The sequence below is a fragment of the Cervus elaphus genome, chromosome 10 (assembly GCF_910594005.1).
Source record: "Cervus elaphus chromosome 10, mCerEla1.1, whole genome shotgun sequence".
Lineage (NCBI taxonomy): Eukaryota > Metazoa > Chordata > Mammalia > Artiodactyla > Cervidae > Cervus > Cervus elaphus.
Window position 1 is genome coordinate 54,539,294 of NC_057824.1, and position 21,311 is coordinate 54,560,604.

General features: G+C 61.0%; 1 protein-coding gene across 2 annotated transcripts in view; it reads left to right on the plus strand.

The window, feature by feature from the left end:
* Positions 1 to 21,311, plus strand: part of MAD1L1 (mitotic arrest deficient 1 like 1) — a 233,017-nt gene that overhangs the window by 84,978 nt on the left and 126,728 nt on the right. For both annotated transcript variants that reach the window (XM_043915437.1, XM_043915439.1), the window contains one exon: positions 19,048 to 19,192. In XM_043915437.1, the coding sequence (XP_043771372.1) occupies positions 19,048 to 19,192 (145 nt within the window). The remainder of the gene's footprint in view (positions 1 to 19,047; positions 19,193 to 21,311) is intronic.

Genomic DNA, 21,311 nt, shown 5'->3' on the forward strand with positions numbered 1-21,311 from the left:
CTTTCTTTATGGTCCAACTATCCCATCCATACATGACCACTGGAAAAACCATAGCCTTGACTAGACAGACCTTTGTTTGTCTCTGCTTTTTAATATGCTGTCTAGGTTGGTTATAACTTTCCTTCCAAGGAGTAAGCATCTTTTCATTTCATGGCTGCAGTCACCATCTACGGTGATTTTGGAGCCCAAAAAAGTCTGACACTGTTTCCACTGTTTCCCCATCTATTTGCCGTGGAGTGATGGGATCAGATGCCATGATCTTAGTTTTCTGAATGTTGAGCTTTAAGCCAACTTCTTCACTCTCCTCTTTCACTTTCATCAAGAGGCTCTTTGGTTCTTCCTCACTTTCTGCCGTTAGGGTGCTGTCGTCTGCATATCTGAGATTATTGATATTTCTCCTGGCAATCTTGATTCCAGCTTGTGCTTCTTCCAGCCCAGCGTTTCTTGTGATGTACTCTGCATATAAGTTAAATAAGCAGGGTGACAATATACAGCCTTGACGTACTCCTTTTCCCATTTGGAACCAGTCTGTTGTTCCATGTCCAGTTCTAACTGTTGCTTCCTGATTGCGTACAGGTTTCTCAGGAAGATTTAACAAGGAGTGAGCTCACTGAGCCCAGAGCTGCCTTGTGGGGAACTTCTCCGTAAAAGTGCGGTGCTGCCATCGTTTCGATCTTCCTCCTGCCAGCAGCAGCCCGTCTCCCGGGGGAGTGCGGTGTCAACGCGGCCACGCACGCGAGCCCAGGCTGCCCTGGAGCTGTGGTGCTGGCTGACTGTCAGAGGGCCAGGTCGGCTCGGAGCCGGCCCACGAGGCCCTGCCGGCGTGTCGTCACCTTGGCGGCTCTCAGGACCGGCCTGCCGGGCAGCTGGGCTGGAGGGTGTTGCCACTCTGTCAGAACGGGACGTGGTGCTCCCGGGAGCCCCGGGCCTGCTCACTGTGATTGCCTGTGTCCACACACCGGCGGGCAGGCCTGGTCACAGCGGCTCACTTGCTGGCAGCCTCGGTGTTGGGGACGCATGTGCATCCCTCCTGGGCTTTTGGTGGCGGAGCACCTCCACGGTGGAGACTGGGCCAGGCCGCCCCTGGTGGCAGGCGGGGTGCTGAGGGCCGCGTGTGGTCTGCTCGCAGCCCCTGTCTTTGGGGGGAGAGCATTCCCAGCCCCTCGTGACAAGGATTAGACGCAGTCTCTGAGGAGAGGGGCGGGTTTCAGAGGGTGGGATACAGGAGCTGAGGAGAAATCGGCAGCACAGCCCCTTCTCTGCTGATGGGGAAGCGTTTAATGAGGTGATTTTCTCTTCCTCTGACATGTGCAAATGAGACAGCGCTAATAACTGAGCTGCCCCATAATTGATAAGGTTTTAACACCGACGTCAACCTCTCAGGCGTGTCTGGAGACTGAGGGTGAACCTGAGGGTGAGCTGCCCGTGAGCTCCGGCCCTGAGCCTGCAGGGGCTGGGCCCTCCCGGGATCCCGGCGGCCGTGTTGGGGGCAAGTGCCTGGGCCATTCCTGTCCTGCCCGAACCCCTCCAGGGCCGGAACGATGATGGAAGGTGGCAGTGAAGCCAGAACCGGTTGCCAGGGTGAGGGTGTGACCCAGGGCTGGTGTCTGGGTCTCGCCCCTTCCGTCTGTGCTGGTCAGGACTCTGGTTCCGAGACTCCCTGGTGGGAGCCAGCGTCAGGACCACGGACAGCGCCCTGGGTCCCACTGCGCTGTAGGCGGGTGGGTGGGCAGCTGCCCAGCCTTGCCCTCTGCCGGGCAGGCCTGAGCAGGCCCCCAGCATTGTCAAGTCCAGGTGACATTGTCGCCACCCACGGGGAAGCAGGGTTTTCATTCTCAGAAGCGCCTGGTGTGACGTTCGTTTAAGTCTCTTGTTCTTGTCTTGAAAGCTGGAATCCAGAAGGCCTCCTCTTCCGCTCTCAGGTTGCAGGACCAGACAGGAGTGCAGTGGTCCGTGAGTGTGTGGAGGAGGCTCACGCGGTTGTCCTCTGCCCGGACCCCCGCCCGCCTTGGGGCTGGAAGCTGCTCGGGCGCTTGCTGAGCCTGGGGACTCCGGGTGTCGCTGAATCTGCAGCAGCTGCACGCCCTGCCCTGCCCTGCGTCCCGGCTGGCGATGGGTCGTAACTGGATGCCCGTGCCCCCCCATCTGGCCTAGCTGTCGTGTGGCAGAAGGGAGGTGGGGGCCCACCTGCAGGGAGCCTGCGGCACCAGGCCCCTCGCTGCCTCGAGCCTGGGCCCCCGCCCTCCCCCGCGTACTTGGTTCTCCCGGCCGTGTTGGCTTCCTGGGGGCTCCATGAGGGGAGCGGCCCGTTTTGTTGGGGGTGTTTATGTGGCTGGCATGGTCTGCAGAGGTTGCTCTGTCAGCGCTGGCAGCTCATGCCTGCGGATCGTCAGCAGGAAGTGACGGCGGAGTGGGAGGCCTCCTCGGACTGTGTCTGGAGGAGTTTCGAAGGGACTTGGATCTCCTGGTTCAAGTTTCTGGGGCTTTGATGTCTCCAGCCTGACATGTTCCTCCCGTCCACAGGGCCTGCCTGGCCTCTGGGTGAGGAGGAGTAGCTGTCTCACTTGCAAATCTAAAATGAGATTTTGCTTTTTAAATAAGGAGGAAAAAAGTGCTTGAACCTTTGCAGCTGGGAGATAGCAGAGATTAGAAATGTTACTTATCTCTGCAGCACAAAAGCAGGCAAACGAGAGGAATCCACTGCCGCTGAATACTGATGGCACACAGGCGGCCTGAGTCACCCTGGGGAGCCCTCACTGTTTGGAGCCCCCACGTGACCACGGGGAGGCCGTGCCCCGTCCAGGGTGGAAGGTGACTGCAGCTGCGGCTGGGCGCCTGCCGAGCCTCCAGGCCGTGGCCGCCTTGAGGTCAGCACCCTGCGGGTTGAGCTCTCATCACCCCTCCCTCCGCCGGCCGCGCTGGCCCACGTGCCCGTGCTCGCTGCCCATGCGGCACCGTCGGGAGCTCCCGACGGCCAGGCTCCCTGTCCTCTTCCCCCGCCCAGGGCTCTGCGGCGAGCCCCAGCCTGCGGTCCCCCCGAGGGTGGGCCTCCTCAGTGCTGCTCGGGACACGCCCGCGTGCACACACACGCACAGAGCTCCCTGGGGCGCCGTGGGATGGCCTCACGTTCTCTGCTGGGCGTGTGCCTTGGCCCCCTACCCTGGGCACAGTCAGGGTGTCCCCCACCTCCGTCGCCAGCCTAGTTCGCACGCGGGTTCCGGAGGCTCTGAGCCTCCCTGTTCTCCGCTGGCCTTCACCCCTGGGCGGAGGCCACGGTGCCGCCGCTGCCCCCATGCGTGCTGTGTCTTCTCTGTGCAGCACCCAGCCCACGCGGTCATGCCGGAGCCTCTCGGCACAGCCAGGGTGCTGTCTGCGGGGAAGGGGGCATTCCTGACTTGCCTTTTGGACCCAAGAGACGGAGCCCTGTGGGCTGAGGTGTCCTTCGCAAGCAGCTAGACCTGCCTCCTCTTGGCAGAGACGAGACGGACCCAGGCCTCCTGCTCTCCTCCACACGGGCGTTACGTGCTCGGCCTGGCCCCTACTGGTCCGCCAGGCCCGTCGGCAGAAGCCGTGGTGGCTGAAGGAGACCAGACTGCACGCGGGGACCTGCCCTGTTCTCCGTGGGAACCCAGGTTTTGGCCGACGGGGACAGCCTTCTGGTCTGCTCTCTTGGAGGCTGATCCTTGCAGTCCTTCCTTGAGCAGGGCCTGGGACCTGCCCACGATGCCGTGCCCCTCACCGCCCACTTGGCTGACAGTTCTGTGGCCTCAGAGACAGTGGTACACGGTCAGAGCCTTGCTGATCTCAGGGGGATTAGCTCCCCGAGACCCTCGAGGGGGATCCTGTCTCACCTGTTGCAGCTCTGCCGACTGTCCCAGACCTCTCCCAGCGACGCGTCCTCCTCTTCCTCCTCGAAGGACCACAGTCCCTCTGGGGACCCCGCCCCGCCCCGCCCCTGTCTCAGCTGCCGCTCCCGGGTGCCGTCCGCTCCTGTGTACTCCGAGAGTCACGCGTGTCGTGTGTGGTTGCCAGCGGCTCATTGTCGCGGCACTGTTGTTTCGTGTAAATGCCGTAGCTTTGTAAACCATTCTGCTCTTGGTTATCCGGTTGCTCTCAGTCTGGGCCTGTTTGGGCAGGGCAGCTGTGGCCGTTCTTGTCCATCCCTCTGGGGAACGTCTGTGCCGTCTTTTCTGATGGGGCACTTGGTTTTGTGGTGGTTCCGTCAGTACCGTGTGTCTGCAGGTTCTGTCCCCGTCTCTGGGTGCCTCAGTGGTGACCTGACGTTCCCAGGGGAGCCAAATACCTCCCGCCCCCTGAGCCTCGCAGGGAGGGCCGGCACCCCTTCGCGTGATTGGCTCACTGACCTGTGTGCGGGGGAGGCCAGAGGTGTGGCCCCCGGGAGCCCTTCTCCCCGTGGCCGGCGGTGCACGCCCCCATGTGCTAGGCGAGGCGCTCGCACTCCTGAGAGGAGGATGGGGGCGGCGGCGAAGGAGATGTTTTATTTGGTTAGCTTTAAGAAAGGGCTTCATTTACAGTGTTCTACAGAGTAGCAGAGAAAACCAGGGCAGGGAAGCAGGACGGCCTCCCACCACCCCCGCCCCGACAGCCCCGCGCGTGCTTGCTGGCTCAGGTTCTTCCTGACGTGTGTGTAAAATGCGCACTCTCCTGATGCACTTTTAGGGGGAATTTACACCTTCATACTGTTTGGTTTGGGTCTTCCTCTGTTGTTTAAACTTCTGTGAACTTTTTCCGTGTTAAGTGTTCTTTTAAAACATAACCTTTGGGCTGTGGGCTGCTTCTTTATGAACATTTTATGTAGCCAAGCTCTCAATAGATACCTGTTTTCATCCTTGTGTTTCTTATTCTAAATAATACACGTTAACACACGTGTCCCCAAATCTGTTTGCATTTCTTATCATTCCCTTAGGAGAGATATTTAGAAGCAGAACTGTTTAGAAAGTACACACATTTTAGAAGCCAGCCAGTTTTGAACATTTATCTTGGGCCACCTGCCTTTCTATACACGTTATCTGGCTTAACACTTATAAAGGCCCTCTGATCTTCTAGGAAGAAGTATCGGAGAAAATCTGTGTGATCTTAGGCTTGGCAATAATTTTTTTAGATATAACACCGGAAGCACAGTTCATAAAGGCCCAGACTTGGGAAGCTTGCTCAGCCTGTGCAGCTGGCCTGCTCGTCAAGCAGGAGGGTCTGAAGCTGGGCGCTCTGGGCCCGCCGGCCCGGGGCTCAGTTCCCCCGGGAGGAGGGCCCCGCTTGGCTCAGGCCTGGCCCTGCGGTCTTGTTCGGTGACCCCTCAGGGCACAGCTCAGGGATGGGGGCTACAACCCGTCTGGTCAGGAGAAGTGGAGCCCCGGGCCCCCAGCCCCATCAGCACCCCCATCAGACGGAGGAGACCACCGTTCAGACCTCTTGTCAGACAGGAGTGCGCCTGCTTGGGGTTAGGCTCCTGGTTACCTCTGCCCTCAGCAACACAGCACACCACAGGTCCCGATGCCACAGCCGCCCGCGTGGACTTAGGAATGTGGAGCGGGGGTGCTGAGCAGGGGACTCGCCGTCTGTCTGTGGTGCGCCTTCCCCTGCGGAGCGGGGCCGGGGTTCTTACACGGTGCATTTGTCCTGTTAGGGCGGGGCCCCGTCTGACCGCCACGAGAAAGCCAAGAACCTGCAGGTCTGTGCGGACACACGCGGACACAACGCTCCCGTCTCGCGCGCACCCGGGTGCAGGATGGCCGCCCACCCGCCCGTCTGGTGACAAACGGCCGGTTTCCGACCGCTGGCCAGAGGGACCCGGCACCCGCTGCCCCGGCGCTCAGGGCTGTCGGTCTCCGGCCTGCCCGCCTGGCCCGAGTTTCCTTGCGGCTCCCCCTGTGCTTTTCTATCAACGGGTCACGCTCAGCACTTTCTCTGTGCTTGCTGGCCGCTCAGATCATGGCTTTTGTGACATGCTCTTAGTGTAGCTGTGAACTACGTATTTTTCTGTCCGTTCATAATCTTTTATCCGTTTAGTCTGCCTTTTTAAAAATTAATTTTTTAGAGGAGCTTTTAATAGCTTACGGAAATTAGCCCTTTGTCTGAAAATACAGCTTCCCAGTTTGACATTTCCTTTCTGTTTGGTTAAACAATTTTTCCTCCAGACGTTCATTTTCAGTTTTTTTTTCTAGTTGAATCCATGAGCCTTTTCCTCTGGTGCTTCTATTTTGTTTTTGTATGAGTGTGGAAAAGATTTTCTCTGTTTCCTAAGTCATCAAAAATTTTTCCCGTGTTGTCCTCTTTCATGAGCTTATGTTTTATGTCTAAAACCTTTCATCCACTGAGCCTGTCTTTTGATAGGAGCTATGAAGTAAGGTTTCACTTTGTTTTCTCCACAGAGCTTCCCGGTTGTCCTAAAGGGGTTTTACAAATAACACGGCTCCCTTCCCAGCCCATTTCCTACTTGGACTGGGTTCTGCGTTAGAATCTCAGTTCCGTGGCACCGTTCTGACAGGTGATAACCACCACCACTCCGTAGCTATTGCAGCTGCACGCTGAGTTTTAAATACCCAGGTGCCAGCTCCTTCTCTGTATTTTTTCACATATTTACGCGGAGCTGGATGGTCGACCCTGAGCCTGGGCCACAGGACCCCCTCCTTGAAGAGCCGAGGGCAGCCCTGGGCTGACCAGGCGGGCGGGCAGGCCCAGCTCCCTCGCCTCCTTTCCTTGGGCTTCACGTGAAGGCCGAGAACGCTCTGAGGAGCAGGCCCCGCTCCGTCGGCCGGCGGCCCCGTCTCTGTGCCCCCTTGTCCTCGGGGCCGTTCCCCGCGGACAGGCCTGTCCGTGCGTGGGCGCCGTGCTGGGAGCGGTGGGTGTGCTGTCAGACGTGGGCTGCTGGGGTGCGGGGCCACGTCCTGGCCTCCCGGGCCCTCCCAGGGCCCCCACCCACCCTGAGGAGCCCGCGGAGCACGCTGTGTGCGAGCTCAGCGGTGTCCCCTGCGGGGCTGGGGAGGCCTCGCCCGTCCACAGGCCCGCCTGCTCGGGCCCTGGGCCCTCTCCAGTGTCCCCCCGCCCACAGCTGCCCGAGGTGTGGCGGGCGTCTCCCGGCCCTCCGGCGCTCCGGCCGCTCGGGTGTTCAGAACGTGTCTGCTGGCCCTCGGAGGTGCTGGGGGCTCTGCCCGGACCGCGAGCGCCCGTGTCGTCCCCGCACAGACCCCCCGTCGGCAGGGCCCGCGGGGCGTCTCTCAGAGCGGCAGGAGGGGGCGTGGGGAGGGGCCAGCGCAGAGGAGGAGGGGCCCCGGAGGAGGGTGCTGCCGCCGGCCTGCGCCCCCGGCTGCTGGGCCCCCAGCTCGAGTCCCTCTCCTCTGGACTCAGTCTGGGAAGGTCCAGGCGGGCGGCCGGGACAGGCCTGCAGGGAGGGTGGGTCTGGTCCAGCCTGCCTGGAGCTGGGGCACAGTTGGGCTCTTCTTTCAGTAAAACGCTTCCTAAGCACTTGGCGTTATTATCATTTAAATAGGACTCTTTCTGCTACTGTGATGGTTTGGGCTCAGGCGAGCCATCCTTGTGGTGAGGTGGTGCAGCTTTGGGATGCTAATCTCAGACAGATGGCCACTTTGAAATCCACTTCCTATGAAGAGTTTGTGTGGAGAGAAGCGCTTTTCTTTGTCCCCAGCCTGTTCCCTCCTCTTGCCTTTGGGATTGCTGAGCGGGGCGGTGGCTCCCCCTGAAAGGCTGCGGGGCTCGGTGCAGGGAGCGCTCCCGGGGAAGCGGGTGACTCACCGCTTCCAGCTCGGCGGCTCTTCCTCAGCGCTTGCCGGACGCCCACAGGATAAGCCGGGTGGCGCCTGCCTCCTCCGTCCTCCCAGAAACGCAGGAAAGAAGCCCTGCCTGTCCCCACTGCGGGGCTGCGTCTCCGGGCCCCCGCACAGGCCTCTGGGTCTTTGCTTCCCTTCCCTTTCTCCCCCAACCAGTGGCTACTAAAGGTGGATCCTCTTTCCGAGTCAGACTTTTCTGGGAAATCAAAGTGTAGCCCAGAGGTCACAGGACTGAGTGCTTGGTGAGGCCAGCCTGCTGCCGAGGAGGGACTCCTCCCTGGGTTCTCTGGAGCATTGCCCTGTCCTCCACGCCCGGGGGAGGTGCTGGGTGCAGGGCTGCAATGGTTCCTGTGTGTACCTCCCCTCCTCGAGTTTGTGTGAGAAGCTCAGGCGGTAGGGGTGTCTGTCCCCGTCTGTAGGCAAGGACATCGAGGAGCGGACACGGTTGTAGGACAGTCCACTCGATGGCAGGACACACGTTCTTCTCAAGGGCACACGGGACGCTGTCGGGACCAAGTGCATGTCAGGCCATGAAATATGCCTCATTCAGAACGTTCAGAACCATGCCGAGTATGTCCTGCCATGGTGGAATGAAGTTAGAAATCAGTTTCAAAAAGGAAACTTGGAAAATTCACAAAAGGTGGAAATTAAAGAACGTATTTCTTAATAACCAATCAGTCAAAGAAGAAGTCACAGGGGAAATTAGAAAATACTTTGTAAAGAACCAGAATCAAACAGCAGCATATTGAGACTAATGAGTGCAGCAAAAGCAGTGCTCTGAGGAAAATGTGTAGCTGTGAGCGCCCGTGCCAAAGGAGACGGAGGGCCCGGAGTCAGAGCTGCCTCAACAGGCTGGAAAAAGAAAAGCAAACAAAACAAACCCAAAGCCAGAGGAAGGAAATGATGACGAGATGGATAAGACAGAGAAACAGCAGAGGAAAACCGCAAACAGGACGTTAGTTGTTTGAAAAGATGAATGAAACGGACAGAGTTTTAGCTGGAGTGACCGAGCAAACGTGAGAGGCGTCTTTTATTATAAAACCGGGAATGGAAGTGGGAGTGACCTTCAATAAATGTGAAGACCCGTGTAAGAGAATATAGAGTTCATCTGGATGGCATGGACAAATTCCCAGAAATGCAGTGAGTACCAAAACTGACTCAAAAGAAATGGGAAATCTGAACCGACCCATAGTAAGTAATTAACAAGCAAAGAATTTCCAACAAAGCTTCACTGGTGAATTTTACCTTACATTTATAGAAGTAATAAACACCAAAAAATAGAAGAGGAGGGGTCTCTTTCTAATGAATTTTATGGTGCTGAGATAACTTTAGAAGAGTAAATTTTGGACCCCTGCCTCAAACCGAGTGCAAAAAGTAACTCAAATGGATCAAAGACCCAGATGCAAGAATTAAAACTATAAAACTCCTAGAAAAACCCTGTTGGTGTAAATTTCTGTGACCTTGGGTCAGGTGGTAATGGTTTCTTGAATACCAAGCAAAAACATACACAAGTGTCTTTATGCAAAAGCAAAAAAAAAAAAAAATAAAGTAAAATCATCTTCATTGAAATAAAATTAAATTTATCAAAGGACACCATCCAGATACTGAAAAAAGTGAACCCATGTAAGAAAGGAAATATTTGCCAAGTATCTGATCATGGTCTGATATCTAGAATATATGAAGACTTCTCACAACTCAGCCGTCAAGAAAACAATCTGATTGAAAACATGGGCAAAGTACTTGAATACACATTTCTTGGAAGGAGGTAAATAAACGGCCCATAAGGACGTGAAGAGGCGCTCGGTATCACTAATCACTAGGGGAATGGGGCCGAAGCCGGGAGATGTCTCCTTTCGCCCCGGAGGGCGGCTCCTTTGAAACGACGGAAAGCGGGTGTCGGTGAGGCGGGAGGGAGGCTGCCCCCTTGGGCACCGCTGGTGGGACCTGAAGCGTGGTGCTGTGGTGGCTGGGACAGGTGTTTACACACCCGCGCGCACAGTCTCGGAGCTGGAAGCTGCCCGGCATCCATGCAGGCTGCGTGGGGAGGCGAACCGTGGTCTGTTCACCAAGGAGGCGAAGCAGGGCCGCGTGGTGAGGTGCGCTGGACCTTGAAACCATGACGCTCATTGGAAGAAGCCAGTCAGAGAGGGCGCTGCGGTGTCAGAGTCCAGGCGGACAGTGTCCCCTGTAAGCAAACTCACGTGGGTCGGGGGGCCCGTCTGGGCTGGGGCAGTGGCGGGGAGGAGGGTGGAGGCGGCCGCTGGTGGGTAGACGCCGGTGTCGGGTGACGGAGAGCTTCTACCGTCGGTGCTGGTGCTGGTCCATCGCTCAGGTGTGCCCGACTCTGCGACCCCACGGGCTGCAGCACGCCAGGCTCCTCTGTCCTCACTGTCTCCCAGAGCTTGCTCAAAGTCTGTCAGTTGAGTCAGTGATGCCATCCAACCATCTTGTCCCCGTCTCCTCCTGCCTTCAGTTTTTCCCAGCATCAGGCTCTTCCAGTGAGTTGGCTCTTTGCATCAGGTGGCCAAAGTATTGGAGCTTCAGCATCAGTCTTTCCAAAGAATATTCAGGTCCATTTCCTTTAGCGTGGACTGGTTGGATCTCCTTGCAGTCCAGGGGATTCCCAAGAGTCTTTTCCAACACCACAGCTCAGAAGCATCAATTCTTCGCTGCTCAGCTGGCTTTATGGTCCAACTCTCACATTGCAAATATACTATAACTACTGAATTGTTCACGTTAAAATGGTGTGATGGTAGATTTTATGTAAATTTTGTCTAAAAAACGAGTCAATTCCTCAAAAAATGGTTTTGTAGCATTAATGCCTGAGAACCACGTGAGGCTCATTGAGAAGATGCCCCCAAAGTAACCGAGGCTTCTGCGGTGACTTGGTGGGTGGTGGGTGGGGACCCTGGTTCGTGGTGCAGCGGGTCCTCTGGCCCAGCTGCCTGGCCTGCATTGATGGCCAGTCTGAGCTCCTCGGGGAGGACCTGGGCCACCCACTTGGGCTCCCGGAGGCCCCTACCCACCGTGAGCCAGGCTGTCAATCACCGTTTCTGCCCGCAGCCTCCCATTTGAGCAATTTGCTGTAAAACGGCCACTTCAGAGAAAGGGGTCTTTCCGTCACTTGCTCTTAGCGTCTGCTCCACGGGGCCATGTTCATTATGATACCCAGGGCCATGCGGGGAGCCGTCTTGGGTGGTGGTGGGTCCCTGGCTGGGAAGCAGGTGCTTCCTCAGTGCTCCCTGGATGGAGCAGGGCTGGACCTGTGCACCCCGGGTGGTGCTGGCCTGCCCCTCCCGGGCCTGGAGCAGCGGGCAGAGGGGCTGGAGCTTCGTGGCCTGTGCACGCTTATGGAGGGTGGGGCAGCTGGCAGACCCGAGCAAGGGGCCCAGGCGGCCCACGCCCCGCAGCTCGTCCCGGGACGCCGGGCACTCCATGGAGCCAGTCACTTCTTTTCTGCATCGATGCGGACGCACAGGAGGTGCTCCTTGACAGGAGTTTGCCTTGACTGATGGCCTGTGTAAGCAGGGACCTGAGGCTGGGAGCATGAGCCGGCGGCCATGAGCAGCGTGGGGTCCGGACACAGAGACCCACGACCGGCCTCCAGAGCCCGCATGCCCGGGCACCGGGGCGGGCCGCAGCGTGTCCAGCGGGCGTGCGTGGAGGATGGGGGTGCTGGCCCCGCTGTGAGCTCTCGTCCTGTCTCCCCGGGGAGCAGCCTGCGCCCACCTGGCCCTGCATGTCTGTTTCTGGCGACGGCTCTGGCGGGCTCCTGTGTCACCTGGGGGCGGATGACAGGGAGCCGGGGTGGGGGGTGTGGAGCAGAGGGTCACAGACGGCAGAGACAGGGCAGGGGGGGAGCAGACGTCATGGAGCCGGCAGGGGGATGGGGTGCATTCCGTGTCTTGCTCTCGTGTCCCCTGGGATGCGGGAGGGTGCGCTGGGCCTCCGTACTGTCTGCTGTCATTGGCGTTGTGTTTCCTGAGTCTAACCCTGCTCCCGGTGGACGGCTGTGCGGTATCAGCGCTCTGACAGCCGTCCACACGCACCACCCCCCGCCCCCACCCAGGCTCTGTTCCAGGGATGCCGCTGCCCCCAGAGCATCTCCGGAGGGCTCTGACTTCCCGCTCGTCACCGGTGGCTTGCATGGGGCCCCGGGGCTGCTCCCGGGCCTCAAGGTCCCGGCTCTTCCTTGACACCCGGCGGTGGGGCCACGTGACAGCCGGGCTCCGTGCTGGAGGTCCGTGCAGAAGGAGGCTGAGGCTCTTTCTCTCCTCCAGGAGTTTCAGGAAATTCAATGAGTGTTCACAATCGCACCAGACCTTCGTTTTTCTCCGCCTTCTATTCACATGCTTCCAGGCTTGTTCTCTGAATTGTCGACCGGCGTCTCCTGAATACTGTTGAATTATTGCAGCCGCTCAGCTCTTCCCCGCCCACCCTGCCCAGCACCGCTCACTCAAGACGCCCTGCTGGGTGTAGATTCACCAGTGAAAATGGAATCACTGCGTGCATGTCCCTGAAGTGTTTTTTTTCCCCTCGTTGGTCTGTGTGGAGAACTAGACCTTGGCTGGGGGGGCGTCCTACTGGAGTCATTCAGCGGGTGATGCGGCAGCCACCCACTCCCGACCCCGACCCCACCCTGTGCACTCCTGGGTCCAGGCCCCCCGCAGCCTCCTGTGGGTGGTGGACTCCGCCCTCTGCTGGGGCGGAGCCTCTTCATGGCTCTGCTGTTGCCTCTTCTTGAGCCGCATGTGCTGTCTCCCTCAGCAGTAAACCGGCCGTCCCGGCAGGGGGTGCCCCTCACCACACACCCGCGTGTGCTGTGCTGCCCTCAGACGTGCTCGCCCCGGGCCTCCGGTGACACCTCTTCCAGGGGGCACCCCAGGCCTTGGCTGGGACTCGCTGTCTTCCCGCTCATGGGCCGCGGCCTTCCTTGTCACCACAGCCCCTGCAGCAGGACAGGGCTCCCTAAGCCCGCGTGCAAGGCGATCACAAGGATTACGTGGACGGTTGGAAGCAGAGCGCCTGCCGTGCGCTGGGGCATCCGTCAGCCTCTGAACACAATGAGTTTCTTCTGAGGAATCTTGAGGGGTGAACGGTGGTGTCCCCGGGTCCCTATCCTGCACTCGTGAGTGGTGGGCATGGGGCTGACCACCCAGGACCCCGCAGCCCCGGCCGCCGCCCCCGCCAGCTGCCCCCACCCAGACCCACTTGGCACTTTTTCTCCCTGGCTCTGGGTGGCATCTGCAAGGTGAGGTCAGGAGTCCTGCCCCCTGGCGTGGTCTTGGGGGCTCCCGGCCCCCGTCCTGTGGGTGAGTGGAGGGGAGTTCCCACTTCCCCAACAGGGCCTGTCTTGTAAAGGGCGTTTCTGTCTTCATTGGCTCCCTCCGATGAAGTAACACTGAGTAACACTGGCCTTTCTCCAGGCACGTGTCAGACCCCCGGACCCCGCGCCTGGGATGGACGTGGGACGGGCAAGTGAGCGGCTCTGTGGACACAGCAGGGCTGGGTGGGCGCCTCCCTGAGAGCAGAGGGAGGACCTGGTTGCGTTTAAGTCTTGTTGTCTCCTGCCCGCTCGTCCTTCCAGCCCGGGGGCGCCCCGGAGGTGTTGATCAGGCGGTGACTAGAGGAGCCCGGCGGGCCGCGTGCTGCATGCCTGGTGAATGCCGTGGACGCCAGCCTCCTGGGAGGGCTCCTGGCCGGCGGGTTGTCAGGACGCGGCGTCCGTGGGAGAATGAATGGTTGTAACAGGCTGTTGCCCAGGAGGTGCCCAGGCAGCCGGAAGCACGGTCGTGGGTTCGGGGTTGTTGCAGGCGCGGAGGGCGCTGCCGGCGCCTGTCTGCAGGCGGGAGCCTTGAGTCACAGTGGCTGCTGGGGTCCTCCAGCGACTCGGGACAGACGAGGGGAGACGCTGCTGTCTCAGTTTCACGGCTGGCCCGAGCTCACAGGTGCCCTCCAAGCCTCTGACCGGCTGCCCCGGCCCGGGACGGCGGGGAGGCGTCGGGCCCCCACCCCCCTGCCCTGTGTCCCCCTGGCCTGGCTGTCGTCCTCCGGCAGCTGTGCTCCGCCCCCCACCCCTTGGTCCTGCTTCTGCTGGGTCCCGGTTTTTTTCCCGTCTCCTGGGCTGGACTGTGAGCTCCCTGAGGACAGGAGGTGTGACCTTGTAAAAACCTTTCCTTTTTTGTCATTTTTTAGCTTTTGTAGCACTCACCCCGAGGCTGGGTGGGCAGGGTGCTCAGAGAGCAAAGGCCTGAGCCTGCGTTGACCGGCACTTCCGGGACACCGTGGGGCTTGGAGAGGCGGGTGCACACGAGCGGTCAGGCCATCTCCGCGGGCCCGAGGCAGGGTCACCCCGTTACCCGGCCGCCATCTCCTTCCGCGGGTGCTCCTGAGCTGGGCGTGAGGATTCCGGCAGTTGCTCTGTAGGGTCTGAAGGCCCCGCCGCGTCTGGCCCTGCACCCCTGTCGCCCGGGGGGGCTGCACCAAGCCAGCCTCGGGCCCCATCCCTGGAGTTTGGAGCTCTGCCACCCCTGCAGTTACAGGCTGGTAACGGATCGGCTAAATTGGGTTTTATTCATTATGGTTGGGCTTGAATTGAAACTGCAGAGAGTAATTTTCCTTCTCACATTTCAAGGTCAGATGAGAGTATTTACTGTGTGGCCTCTGTTTATCTGGGAATGCAAATTGAATTTGGTGGTTCGGGTTGATGAGGGGAGCGGTGGCCGGGCGGGCCCTGTGATCGCGGCTCCTTCAGCCTTTGTTTTCCTCGTTCTCTGGGTCTGTTTCCGCTGTTTGGATTTTTAAAATTTTTTTCTGTGAAATGTGTGCTGACCTTTGGAGGCACTTAAGGATTGGAATTAGATGCTGTACGTGAAGACGGCTATGTGCCACCGTCCTGGGCTTCCTGGGCTACCCTCCCAGGCAGCCCTTCTCGAGTCCGAGCAGGACCCGGGCCCGAGGGGCACCTCCCTCCCGCCCTTGGCTCCCCACACACACCAGAGCTGCCCCTTGGTGAGACTCGGGGTGCCCTGGGCCCTGCTGCCCCCAAGCCCTGAGCCCTGCCCGCATGTGTAGGTGGGCTCTGCCGGCGGGGAGCCTGGCTGGCGTCCGCCCCCTGACTGCCAGGCTCCTGCCCGCCCGCTTCCCAGCTGGGGGTCCCCAAGGCCAGCTGTGCCCCTGGACCACTCAGCATATGTACACATACACACACCCTGCACCGGGGCTCCCTCTCTGGGTCTCATGCCTGCCGGCTTCGCCCATCTCGCCTGCCGCCTCGGGGCATCGTGGCGGCCCCGCCCTTCGGGCTGCTGGTGACCTTGCTCCCAGCTGAATCCCAGACCTCCTGGGTACGTGGCTCCTGTGTGTCCCCGAGTCCTGCTGGGTCCTGCCTTCCAGCCTCACCCCTCATGGCGTCAGCCCGCTCTCTCCTCCCTTGTCTGCCTCTGGGACCTCAGCTCCGCCCCGCCCTCTCCATGGCCTTCCGTTTGCTCTGCACAGGCAGCCTTGGAGGGTTTTCAGCGTTCGAGGATTCCCTGAGGCGCTGTGGCGGCCCCAAGCCTCATGGTCGTTCTCAGGTGGCTCTGCGGCTGGCCCAGGGGTGTGGAGAGGGCCTCTGAGCCCTGTGGCTGGCCCGGCAGTCCCGTCCTTCCCGACAGACACACCGCCGCCTGCTTGTGCCCCCGGTGGCCCGGGGTGCGCGGGCACCATGCTGGAGCGGCTGGTGGCGGGCCGTGTCCCGGTTGGCAGAGGTGCACGGCCCTCTGCCGGGTCCCCACCGGTGGGCCGGAGGCACTGGGGGGCGTGTGTCGGCCGGGTCCGCTCTCTGCTCCTCGGAGCCCGGGGCAAGGACGCGCTGAGGACTCTGAGCAGCTGGGGACGGTCACTGGCAGTGGCCTGTTTGCGGCCGCGTGACCACAGGGTATCTGTACGCGTGAGCTGTGCCCGCCTGCAGGCCTCGGCGGGCGCCTCTGCCTGGGGAACGCTCCCGGGCAGCCACAGATAAAGCTGTGCCTCATCCCGCCGTCCCAGCGAGCGTCTGGACCGTGTTACTGCCCAGAGGGATCATGCACTTCGGGGCTGTTCTTGCTGGGAACTCGGGTCCAGCCACAGGCACACCGTTTACGCCCTCTGATCTGACCTGCCAGGCAGGCCTGGGTGCGAAGCCACCACCCCAGACGCAGCTCAGAGCGGGGCTCCAACAGGGCCGGTGTCCTTCCCGCGTGGGCTGCCCTGTGCTGCCTCCTGCCTCCCAGCGCTGCTGGCCAGGCCTCGGGGCCTGCTGCTGCGTGGACGTGCGTGCCAGCCCTGACCGGTATCTGACGCCGCGGCGGCAGCTGCAGGGGGAGGACGTGGAGGGCGGGGTGCGGACAAGGCCCCCGCCGCCGGGAGAAGGTCATGCAGCGGCTCCTGCAGCTTCACAGCGCGTGGCGCCCTTCACCGCTCCTTGAAGACTGGCCTCCCCGCGTAGGGTGTTCTGATGATGACGGCGTCACAGTGGGCCACGCGACCCGGCCCGCAGAGCGGGCTCTCATGCTCAGGCCTGACCTCCTCCTGCGGATGCCGGCTCAGAAAGGCGGCAATGGATGGACGTGCTGGACGGCCACTCCTGAGAACTGAGGGCTTCGCTTTGAGCCCCAGGGGTGCACGAAAATGCCACTGACCTCAGGGCTCAGCGTGAGCAGAGAGCCAGGAGTTTAATTTTTTATGAGTTTTGTCCTCCGCTTCAGCAGAAGGGCCGCGATGGAGCGAGAGAAGGTTCCCGCAGACAGGAGGGGCTGTGGGCCCGGTGAGTGGACGCCTCTGTCCTGCCCAGAGGCGCCGCGGGCCGTGCGCCAGGCTGCAGGAGTCCCGCTCTGCCGAGGCCACTCTCCCCCCCACCCCGGGTGCTCCAGGAGGGGGCCGCTGCCCGTGGGCAGGCGGGGCAGGCTGATCTGTGGCGTTGCGGGGTGAGATCTTGGAAACATCAGGAAAGCATGCTCCTGGGGGAAGCAGCACATTTGTGCCAGTTCGTGCAGCCCTTGTCCCCCGAGGCCCAGCTATTCAGTCCCTCCTCTCCTGCTCGCGGGGGTGTCCCCACCCTGCGAGGTCACTCCCGTGGGCACACCCTGTGCTCCTAGCCGCTTCCCCGAGAAGGTGCAGAAGCCAGCGCCCCCTCCTCCGTCCCCCACCCGGCATCTCCGCTGCTTTGTTCTGGGAGCTGTGGTCTTGGCCCGTTAGCTCTCTGCTGCCACTTCCATGCAGCCCTCCTGGGTTGCTCTTCATCTTCTTCCTGCCTCTGCCCTCTGACCCCTGCGGGCCCCTCGCGCACACCCGCTGGCCTCAGACCCCCTGGGGCTGCCCTCTGTGGGTGGGCGTGCTGTCCTGTAGACGGAACCTCTGCCCTGCCTGCCCTCGCTTCTGGCTCCGTCGCTCCTGAGGAGACCGCGTGCCTGCTTCCTGTCGCTCTGCACCGTGGCTCCTGCACCACCGCCCTCCGCTCCAGCCTCTTCTCGGGCTCTGCTCTGCCAGGCGATGCAGGAGGCGCTGGGGGGAGGGAGCCACACACCTCGGCAGGAGGCCTGCTGGCCCTCCTCTGAAGGGGGCCCCCCTGCTCCCCCCACCTGCCCTCAGCCTGCTCGGACAAGGGACCCCGAGCTCCTCTGATTAAATCACGAGGCAGAGCAGTGATTCAAGCACTCCGAACGTCCCCACCTGAAGTCAGTGATTCCAGAGTCGATTTCATAGTCCTCGATTATTAAATCGGCCTTTGAATAGTTCCAAATTGAACTGGAACTCAAAATAGCCTCTTAACAAGTCTGTTCCAAATGAATATTTATACACTTGTTTTTTAATATCGTTTTTTGCTTTTAGTTATGCATCACCTCAAGGTGGTAGGTGCCGTCGGTCAGCTGTGTGGCAGGGTGGGGGGCTCAGTCTTAGGGTGAGGCTTTTGGGGGGCTGCCCGGGGTCAGGCGGCAGGGCAGGGCAGGTCCCTTGGGGGAGAACGTCCCAGCTCCCGCAGGCGCTGAGCCCTGTTCAGGTAGCCCAGACCAGGAGTTTCCCTACAGCATTCTGTAGAGGCGTGTTTCACATTTACTCTCAAATTAGCTGTTTAAAGAATTGCAGTAAATTACAGTAAAAAACCACATACTCACTCAGATGTGAAATAGGAAAAGTTAGCATGGTGGAGACCACCCCCAAAGAAAGCATTGCCTGCCATCCCTGTGAATTAAGGTTTTCTTGAAAACCGTGTAATCAAAGCAAAAACGTAATTGGACACCCAAGAATGATGCAAGATGCCAGTGTCCTCTGTAGGCCTCAGCTCCACTATTAATGTTTCCAAAGTCGTCTCGGTGTAGCCACTGGGCATTAGCCCAGGTAAATGTTATAAGTCGCACCTTATGATGTGATCCTGATAAAATCTCCAAAGGAAAGAACAGGGGCTTCTCTGGTGGTTCAGTGGTTAAGACTCCATGCCTGTGGTGTGAAGGCCAGGGGTTTGATCCCTGGTCAGGGAAGTAAGCCCCCTCATGCCGCATGGCGTGGCCAAATTAAAAAAAAACAGAAGGAGAATATTAAAGATTTTTTTGGAAGGAGGTTTTCTCTAGTTGGAATAGCGTGACCATGGTGTCTGAGGTCCACACCTCACGGTGCTCCCGCCCCACTCCCGATGCCCCTGGGGCTAGCGCCTCCTTTCCCCAGGATGTCTTCCCTCCCGGGAGCTCTCCTGGCAGTTGTCCCCTCACTAAGTACCGGGCGTGTCTGTGTGCAGGCACGTCTGATGTGGGCGGGACGGGACAGGGCTCCGAAAGTCCGTGTGGGAACAGGCCAGGGCAGAGGACGGTCCCGCAGACTGTGAAGGACGGGGGGCATTTTGAGGGGAGTGCTGGGCTTCGGGCCTGTGGCCGCCCACCTGGCCTGTGGTTGGGGGCGGCTGGGTGCCCAGGTCCGCCCCCTGGAGCTCTGCATGATCTGGGGGTGGGAAGGGGCCCCTGTGGGCCTGTGGGAAGTGCTCCAGGCTGGCCTGGCTCTCCAGAGGTGCCTCCGAGCCCGCGGCTGGCAATCTTCCCCACTGTGCGAGGCGAGTTCTGGGGTCACCCTGGGCCCCGTTTGAATCCGGAGTCTCCCGAAAGGCTCCGAGTAGCTGCTCAGAAGCGGGGGATGGGGGCAGTGAGGGCGGGCTGGGCGCACGTGCGGCTCCGTCTTGGGGGCTGAGTGACACGTGGGTGCTGGGCCTCACCCCTCTGCCCTTCTGCCCCTGCAGCGCTCGGGAGCTGGAGAAGGCCCGGCTGCAGCTCCAGGACGAGGTCCGCCAGCTCGGCAGCCAGCTGCTGGAGGAGAGGAAGCGGCGTGAGACGCACGAGGCCCTGGCGCGGCGCCTGCAGAAGCGCGTCCTGCTGCTGACGAAGGTACGAGCGTCTCCCGGGGCCGACCCCGTCCACCCTCCCAGGCCAGCACACCCCCAGCCCCCCGCGTCCTCAGTCCCAGCCCAGCAGCCGTCCACGCTCAGTCGTCTCTCCAGGCCTACGCTGGCCTCGTGTCTACCACACGCGTGCACTCCCAGCCCCCAGCAACGTGTCTCTCTGCTGGAGCGGTTAGCCTTCCCGTGGAGCCGCCTGGGAGTCAGGGCTCAGGCCGGGCCAGCTCCCCGTCACTAGGAGGGCGTCTTGGCGGTGTGGCCGCCTTGTCTTCACCCTGCCTCTCCAGGAGGCTCTGAGATGCTGACCCGGAATCCCCGCTGCGCCTCTCCTCCCCCTGAGGGCCTCGCCTGCTGACCGGGGTGTGGGGTGTCGGGCGTTGGCCCTGAGCCCCTGGCTCCTCACTCGGGTCGGCCTCCCTCGGGCTCCGGGCAGGCCCAGCCTCTCCTTCCTTCAGAGCTTAATGAGCAGAGGCTGGCATGCACTGTGCCCCCAGCTCTGGCTGTGGGCCGGGGTCTCCAACTGTGCTGAGCCTGGGGCTTCTGAAGTCTGCCTCGAGAAGCAGAGCTCGCTGGAGTGTGAATTAAGGTTTCTGTGTGAGAGAGCGTAATTTAAAACGTTGCCGTGGATGCTGAGGTTTCAGAAGACGAGGCAGGAAAAAGCCAGAATCTGTCCTGAGGTGCTCTTGTGGGGGGCGAGTGGGGGCGTCCAGCTGCGGGCAGGCTCCTCCCGCGCCCCCCAGCCCCCCCAGGCTGATGCTGAGGGGCTGGGCGGGCCCCCGCCTGGGAGGGGGCCGTTCTCCCGGGACGCACCAGGAGCTGGTGCTACGTGTGACGACTGTGTTCCTGACGGTTTGACAAAACCTGGGAGCTCCGGGTCGTGAGCCTTCTGGAGGAGGCCTGCTGTCCCACGGTGTTCCCCATGGTGTGCCCTGCCGTGTGTCGGCCACGCAGGCTTCCCAGGCGGGCTCTGCCTGTCCCACCAGCGACCTGGCAGGTGCCCCACAGGGGAGACCCTCACCCGCTGCCCTGGAGCGAAGCGGACGCGGCCCCCCGCGGGGCGGCCGTGCTCAGTGACCCGGGGCTGGCCCCTTAGGCCCCTCCCCTGCGCCTCCCGTGTCTCTGGTGTGTGCTGGGGTCAGCTGTGTGGGACACGCCCCCGTGTGGTCAGGCGTGTGGTCAGCCCTACAGAGGCTACAGCCCAGGGGACAGGCCAGCGGGGCTCCACACTCTTGTGCCTGCAAACGTGACAGACGCAGAGCCCGGCTTGGCTCCAGAGGAGTCTCAGAGGTGCTGAGGGTGGAGCTGAGACGGGACTTTGACGTTGGTGGAAGGAGCGTGGAGAACCAGGCCTCCCGGGCGGCGCCCCAGCATGGACGGCAGGGAGCCGCCGCGGTTCCGGACAAGATGCTGGAAAGAACAGGGCGACCGAGGTCCACCAGACACCGCTGACCCGCACCCCACCCGCGGGCGCAGGCCGGCGCAGGGGCCTGGTGGGGAGGCAGATGCAGCAGCTCAGGGCCAGGGCTCCGATGGGCGTGACGGACGCCGGGGCCTGACATGCGGGCGGGAGGCTGTGTGTGGTCCCTGACGCGGGAAGCACCGAGGTCTGCCCCGCTGACGCGCAGGGAGCCTGTCCCTGTGACCGCGGGAGCACTGCTTGCTGGCTGGGTGTCCGTCCTCAGCCAGAGGTTTAGGCCGGATGACCCCGCCATCTCCGAGTGCTCCGCACTGCCCCAAACGGAAGTCGCTCAGCCGGCCTGGTGGTTCTCACCTGGACAGTGCTCGCCGGGCGCTGGGAAGACTCCAGAAGGACTGGATGGAGGTTCTGAAGGTTCAGAAATGGAACCACCGTGCGGCCAGTGGTCCCGGCTCCGGGCGTTTGTCCAGCGGAGACAGCAGCACCGTCTCGCAGAGACCTCTGCAGCCCCTCGTTTGTCGCAGCGCTATTCCTGAAGCCTGGAGGACCCCTCGAGGGATGGGCGGTGAAGCAGTGGAGTGTGTGCGGTGGACACTGCTCAGCTGTCAGGAAGGAGATCCTGCGTCTGCGACAGTGTGGCTGGACCTGGAGTTGTCCTCTGATGAGACGACTCAGACAGACGGGCTTGCCT